The sequence below is a fragment of the Crocodylus porosus genome, unplaced genomic scaffold, assembly GCF_001723895.1.
Source record: "Crocodylus porosus isolate Cpor-Errol unplaced genomic scaffold, CroPor_comp1, whole genome shotgun sequence".
Taxonomy (NCBI): Eukaryota; Metazoa; Chordata; order Crocodylia; family Crocodylidae; genus Crocodylus; species Crocodylus porosus.
In genome coordinates, this window is record NW_017728931.1 from 109154372 (window position 1) to 109161960 (window position 7589).

The 7589-nt window shown below is 46.5% G+C and overlaps 1 protein-coding gene across 3 annotated transcripts in view; it reads right to left on the minus strand.

Moving 5' to 3' along the window:
* Positions 1 to 7589, minus strand: part of MOV10L1 (Mov10 RISC complex RNA helicase like 1) — a 69369-nt gene that overhangs the window by 35728 nt on the left and 26052 nt on the right. For all 3 annotated transcript variants that reach the window (XM_019543480.1, XM_019543479.1, XM_019543481.1), the window contains 4 exons: positions 4840 to 5078; positions 4521 to 4716; positions 1946 to 2143; positions 620 to 734 (listed from right to left, as the gene is read on the minus strand). In XM_019543480.1, coding sequence (XP_019399025.1) covers positions 620 to 734; positions 1946 to 2143; positions 4521 to 4716; positions 4840 to 5078 — 748 coding nt within the window. The remainder of the gene's footprint in view (positions 1 to 619; positions 735 to 1945; positions 2144 to 4520; positions 4717 to 4839; positions 5079 to 7589) is intronic.

The window sequence follows — 7589 nt, forward strand, 5'->3', positions numbered from 1 at the left end:
TGGGCCAACTCCTCACCCCACCACCACCACTTCAGCCGTGCAGGCAACAATGATGGAAGTGGGGAGGGGCGGGCAGTGGCCAGCACTGGTGGCTTTGCCTCCCTGTTAGCATCTTGACCCCACTGCGCTGCTGCCACCACCTCCAAGGAGCAAGGGCAGCTCTGGTGGCCTCACCCCCCCCTCCCCACTCCACTGTCACCACCTGCAGGGAGCAGAGTGGGAGGCGGTGAGGCCAGCACTGTCCTTACAACCCCCGCCCCCCAGTTCCATCTGCCACCTCCAGGTAGCAGGGCGGGGGCTGGAAGCGAGGCCAGCAGAGCTGGCCACACCCCACTGCTCTGTGCGCCCCCCATCATGGCAGTGCTCTGCTATGCTGCCACCTCTTGTCCCAATGCTGTATTTGCACTCTGACTGGCTGTTTCAGTCAGCCAATTACAGCATGAATAAAGCGTGACAGACCGACAGACTAAGGCTTTTATAATATTAAAATACATGTAGTGTTTGGTGGTCTGTAACTATTGTAACAATAGATGCATAGGAACTACTATTTGAGCGCAAGCTGCCATTTACAGAGGGCTGGAAAATGGTGTTTTACTAACATATATTTGTACGTGCATACCTCCGCAAGAAGGGGTTGAAAAAGCAGTATGTCCAATTTCTGTTCCACACACTGTCTTAAACTACTTGGTATAGGATAATGTGGAAGGAAGCTTGGAAGCCGTCTTCTACAGTTTCTAAAATAAAAATTCAAATATTTAATTTTTTTGGTATTTTCTCATACTTTTCAGATTCACTAACCGGCTTACATTCATTTTCTTATTTCATTTCATTCACATTCTCATTAATATTCATGAAGACACGTGTCAAAAATGTGCAAAAGACAAACCTATCCCCTTCACCCCAACCTCCACAGTAATGCTGTCAAAGGGCTCCCTGGGTTTCAATCCTGCTAAATATAATCCTAGAGTGTAGACAGAAATAACTTCTGAAACATTTCAAAGGGCTCTGAAATACTTCAAAGAGGTATTATACAGATATGCAGTGAGATTTTATAGTCTCATAGTTATTAAGTGTGACAAAATGGCACCTACATGGGACAGGTCATATTTTGGACCCTTTTGTTCTACTGCATGTCTGTATGGATTGTCAGTCCTCCAGCATCCCAAAGCCCAGTATACTCTATGTAAGCCTCACCTTCTCCCAGTGGCCTGGCTACTGCTCCCTGCAACGGGGCTCCTGGCACCTGGAGTGCTCCTTGAGGCTCCAGCACTCAGGACACCAGACACTGTTGCTTCCAGCACTCCTGGTGCTCCCTGCCTGTTGGGGTGCCACTACTGCCTGTACTCTACCACTAAGGTGGCTCTGCTCCCGTGGAGGGATGGGCAAGACGACGACGAATCAGGAGGTGATCAAATCTTCTTGTTGCACCCCAAGGCTGAAGAGCTTGCTATGGTAGGTAGTGGTTTTGAAGTGCTCCAGCTGGGAGGTAGGGGGGCGGAAAAAGGACAGGGGCTACATGCATGTCCTTCAGCTGAAGCACTATGTTCTTTAAATATTTCTAGGTCCTAAATATTTCAAATAGTATGTTTGGTTTCCACCCTTTGATTATGCAACCCCAATTGGAAGTGCATTGTGATAACAGCTTCAATTCTACCATCTTTGCCATTCATGTACAAAAACAGCTTGTGTACCTTTGACAAACAGATGCAGCTAAAGGGTTGAGATCAGCCTCCTAGAAAAATTTCTACCAATACAATTTTAAAAATAAACCCAGTCTATTTCAATTTACAAAATAACAGCAATTAACACTATGGATAAGCTAGTTCAGTACATAAAATCTGTCCTAGCATTAGTTACAAATGTACTTTGCTTGCATCATATAAAAAGGTAAGTCCTTCTAGCAAACATGAAGTCAAATTGATTTTTGTGACTTATTCCACAGTACCTTCTGTTACGTTCTGCTATAACCACGGTTGTCTTTATGTTTTGAGACTCTGTAGTAATGTTATGCTTTCTTGAAGAGAATGGTCGAGTGGCAGCTATTAGTAATTCTTCTTCATTTATTACAGTCACTTCAAGATAACGTCCAATAATAAAATCAGAAAAACAAAGCAACAGGAGTTCTTTGCAGTGCCCAGGGTTTCTTTAAGGAATCAAAAATAAGCAGATTTACCATTTTATTCAGCTAATACAATTTTGTTGAAAGACACCAAGTTTTTTCTTTTAATGACACTACTGGAAAGTGAAAGTGAAACAGTAGCTGATTTAAATGAAGTTTTTCACATATAAACTTTGGAAGTGCTTCACTGGAGTTCACCTAACACTCCCTTTCCTTCCCCCCCCAAAAATGAAACCCTTTTTAACGCCTTGCATTTACTTGCATACAACATGCCCCTAAATAAGACTCTGCCAGTTTTCCAAAAGCAGAATGACGTAAAGATTTTTTTTGCTATTACTGAAAACACAAGTAGCCACAGTGGGGGTGGAAGGTAGCAAGGGACAACCTGTGGCTGCTCTTAATAGTCTGGCTCAGGGGATGGTGACCTTTAAAATGGAACAACCTGACTCCAGTGGCACCTCAGCAGCAGGGGAACTTTCCCCATGCACATTCCAGACAACCGGGAGCTGCATCTGTGCTGCCACTACTTTCCTCATCCCCAACTCCTGAGTTGTAGAGCAGCTTCCAGCTCATGGAGAACTGCACCAGGACCAGGTATCGGCATACTGTGTCCATGCTGCTGCTTCTTCCTGCTCCCCCTCTCACCCTTGGACTGCAGTGGAGGCCCAGTTGAAAGCAGCCCAGCCTCAATGCAGTGCCCTACCAGTTGGAACTTGCAGCCATGCTGCAGCTGGGTGTACTATCCCTTTCCCCATTTCATAGATTGTAGAGTTGGAAGGGACAACGAAGGCTCAGTCTCCAACCCCCTGCCCCAGGCAGGAAAAAGGACTGAGGTCAGATGACCCCAGCCAGGTGCCTCTTCTTCACGACTGCCAAGCTAGGTGATAGCACCACCTCTCCTGGCAGCCTGCTCCAGATTCTGGCCACCTTTCCTTTGAAAAATTTCTTCCTAATGTCTAACCTGAATCTACTCTCCACTAGTTTGTACCCATTATTCTAAGGGGTGCCCTGGTAAATAGCACATCTCCAATTCTCTGTTGTCCTCCCTTGATAACTTATAAGTGGCTATGTCTCCTGTCTGCTAAAAAGCATTCAATCTCCTACTCCAGATGCTGTTGCCAAGTCAGTAGCATCATCTGCAGCAGAAGTTTTTACTGCCACTAACTCAGCAGGAGCATCTGCTCTGGCAGCAGCTCGAACTTGAGGGTATCCCAGGGCTTGGTAGCTGTATTTCCTCACTTAACACATGCACCCCAAATGGCAACAACTTATTTTTGGAAAAAAGGTGTCTGTGGTAGATGAAAATACAGTACTAAATTCCAAATAAACTCCAAAGTCTGTATGTCAAAATTTAAAATGTTGTTCCACTTTGTGAAATTTCTCTGAAAATTTTGTTCCCACCATAGTCTCAGAAAACTCTACTGTTCCTACAAGTAAGAAAAAACACATTTCCACATTTAGCAAAATGCATTTCCAGCATTTAGCCCCTGTACTGCTGACTGGCATTCTGGATGAGTATCTCTCTTAACCTACAGCAGTGGATATTTTGTTCTCATTAGTTACTGCTATACATTGAAGTCTTCTGTGTTAATTAGTGATATATTTTTAGAGGTTTTTTCCTCCTTAAAATATGATGAACAGTGAACACTTCACTGGATGACAAGTATTCATCATACATTTTGAATAACTTGCAGAAAGAGAGTGGAACAGGCTTGGCCTCATCTTTTCATCTCTCAAATGTATGATTTCCTTTCAGTAGACAGGGGAGACAGTAGCAGAGGAAAAAAAGAGCACAGATTCCTCCAAAGAAAAATTTGAGGGTGCACGCTCTTCATACCTCTTACCCTGAAGCATCTATTTATTTCATTCCCTACTTATTTTCTGCACTGAACTGGCCCCATGTCAAGCTCTCTTCACACGTTTCCAACTTCACAACCTGGTACTGCATCATCAAAGCAAAAGCCACTGTTAAAACTTTAAGCTTGCCTTACTTCTTGGCAAGATGTTAGCTTTTGAAGACCACTGTGCTGCTGTAGCTAGCCTGTACTTCACGGCAGTCATTTGGTGGGGCCCTGCTGGGGACAGCTTTCACGGGCAATGTGATGAGCAATGGCTATACCTCATGCTTTTATTACTCCTATATTTATTTTCTCCATTGATTTTTAAACAGCAATCAGATTTAGATGTTAAAATGCAGGCAACTTAATTAAAATATGAGGTTTCTGTGTCACAAATTAGGAAGAGATTAGTTCAATTTAGCTTTCACATATTCTCATGCTACTTCTCTTGCAGTCAATGATTTATGCCTGAGAAGCTGATGTCAATATTAGGACAACTGGCCACTTTTTAAAACATGCACTCATGATTCACAGCAGCTAAAATAAAGAAAAAACACACCTACATTGCAGTACACATGATCACAATGGAAGTCTTTCCACCTGGTGGTATGGAGATTTCCTCACTAGCTTCAACCTCAAGTACTGGTGGTTCTTTCACACTTTCTCTTTGTCCATTTTCTCTGTTGCATGGGTTTTCTTTTTCTCCAACACAGTTTTCATTCTGTCTTGCTAAATTTGGATCCTCGGGATTAGTTTCTTCTGTAGTAAATAAATGACAGTAAGCTGTACTGCTGTGAAGTGGAACAATGAGGCCCACTTGAAACATTCCAATATTTAAGAAGTTGGAAGCTGCATTTATTTACACTATCCTCTCACAAGTACCTTTCAGGACTCCGTTCCAGGTAGCTGGTGTGTTACTCAACAACTGCCAAACCATTTTGCTGCTTTCATCAAGTAACTTAATGACTCCTTTTGAGAGGCTCTCTTGTTTTACAGGAAGGGATGAGGAAGACGGTGAATTCTTCTGGTCTTTTTCAGGCACTGGAAAGCTAAACTGCTTTTCTTTTACCCAGCCAGCTAATCTGCAACTGATTAAGGAGTGTGGCTCATTTCCTTTATTCCTAGAAGTAGTTAACAGTTAAATATGGACTTTATTATAAAATAACATTTACAAGAAAAACAACTTTACTTGCAATATAGAACACACCAATTAATGCTGGGTCAGCTTCAGTTACATTTTGATGCCCTACCCTCAAATAGATACAAACTTCACTGAAAAACTTTTTTGGGTATTTTAAACTCCTGAGGATTCAGGGAAGTGGCTCTCAATCTTTGTAGGCTCCTGGCCTCCCTCTATAGTAGGAGTGGGCAATTATGTCAGCTGGAAGGCCAAACGATGAGTTCTGGTAAGCTGTTGAGGGCTGCAAGGGTAGCCCCACCCTGTGACAGGTTTCCCCACTCCTGGTTGCTATGTTGGGACCAGTCCTGCCCCAAGCCCCTGACCTTTGTCACTGGAAAAACCTCTCCTTGCCCCTGGAAGTACTCCTGGGTACGGAGGGGGGGGGTTACCATCTTGGAGCCCCCCCCCCCAAAAAGGAAGTACTCCTTTTGGGAAGGGGTATGGGTGTGTGTGTGGGTGGATGTGGCATTTGTGGGAAGTGTGGGGGAGGGCATGGGTAGGCACAGGGTTTGTGGAGGAGTGTGGGGGTATGATGAGGTGCGTGTGTAGGAGCCCCTCCTGCACGCCCCCTTCCCCCTTTGCACTTCGCCCCTGCTGCTGACAGCATCAACAGGTGGCAGACCCTCTGGGCACTTATGGCCAGCAGCAGGCAGAGTCCTCTAGTGGCACATGGCTCTGGCTGAGTCCTGGGAGCTGCACATGGTGGCAGGGTGCAAGGCCAGACTGGCTTGGCTTCATCACACAGGGTTCTCCACAGCTCATGTTCAGCTCCCAGGACTCAGCCAGAGCTGCATGCCACTGGCAGTGGGGGGAGGAAGCCCCATGCAATGTAGCCAGAGGCCTGACCCTGCTTCCAGCTGCTGTGTGCAGCTCCCAGGACTCAGCCGGGGTGGCAGAGAATGGGGCAAAGCCAGCCTGGCTCCATCATGTTGGGGTCCCTACCACCACCCAGCAGAGTCCCAGGCATTGTGCAGTGGCAGGGAGCGGGGATGGCCACCAGTGATGGAAGCTGGCAATGCAGGGTTCCCCCTGGCAATGCACGAGTCCTGGGACCTGCAAGTGAGCTGCGGGGAGCCCCGTGCAATGAAACCAGGCCAGCCTGAGTCCCATGCTCCTGCTGACCTGGGCGTCATCCTCTTGCTGCCCTGCCCAGAGCAGGCCCCATGCTCTGGACTCCCACTGGAGCTCAGGTCCTGGTCCTGAGCTCCAAGCTTCTGTCTAGCTACAGCTTCCCCCTGCCTGCTGCTGCTTCCATACTTGCTGCCCAGATTGCTACAACAGTGACAGGAGGAGCTGCTGGAGGCCAGGGGAGCCAAGTAGTTCCCTAGGAGGCTGCAGCTGTGGCAGCAGCAGTAGTCCTGCCTGGAAGCTATGCAAACTGGCTGAGGCCAGGGCTGGGGTCCTCCTGTCACCAAGGGTGGAAGTGCATCCTGCTGCTCTGGCAGGAATGGGCAGGACTTGGCCCCAAGCAGAGCACAGCAGGGACAGCTACAGGCTAGGCTGGATACAATTAACTGGTGGGTGCCCACCCGCTGGCTGGATGAAATCAACTGGTGGGCTGGATCCAGCCTGGGGGTCATATTTTGCCCACCTCTGCTCCACAGCTCTTGTGAATTGAGCAGCACCTTATTTCAATAACTAATTTATTTTAGTTTAGCACTTCCCTCTAGCCCCATCCCTGTGCCAGGAATTGAGGAAAAGGTACTTGGTTCATAGCACATTAAAAGGCAGGGATGATCATGATCTTATCTCCTTCCACTGGAGCTGGGCACTAGCAAGCCTGCATTTAGCTCTTCACACAGGGGCTAGCAGGGACAAGGTATGTTTACTTGCTTTCTCTAGAGCCACACAGAGAAAAACCTGCATTTACCCTCTTGCATAGGGGCTGGGTAGGGAAAGAACAAGTGCTTATCTCCTTGCACCCTGTGGCACCCTTGAAAGGATCTAATCATATACCTGTTAAGAATCATGTTAGAACCTCACAGATACCCTAAATGAGTAAGTGGGACCTCTGGGTAACATTCTGGTACATCTTAACCATTGGTCAGTGATTAGGGCATCTCCCTATAATGAAAGGTAGCAAATTGCTGGGATACATAGGGCTCTGGTGGATGTTATTTTTGTTAAGCTATGGGTAGGTTGCTTTACAGAACATATTGCAACATGCATGACCACAAGTACATAGCCCCTGAACAGAATGAGACAAAAAGCTCAATTTACAGCCAGAGGCCAATATGGAGTTGCTTCTTGGCTCTTCCTGACTCCAGAGGAGCTGTAAACAGGACAAGCTCAGTGAAAGACCTGTCAGTTCAGCTGTTGCTGGATGAAACTAGAGTCTAATGCAGTGGCAGGCTGTCTCTGGTTTGGGATGGCCTGTAAACCAGGCATTTTACAAGGCTGCTGATGGTCCAGCACCAGCAGTTCTTTAAAGGGGGACAGTGATCACCTAAAA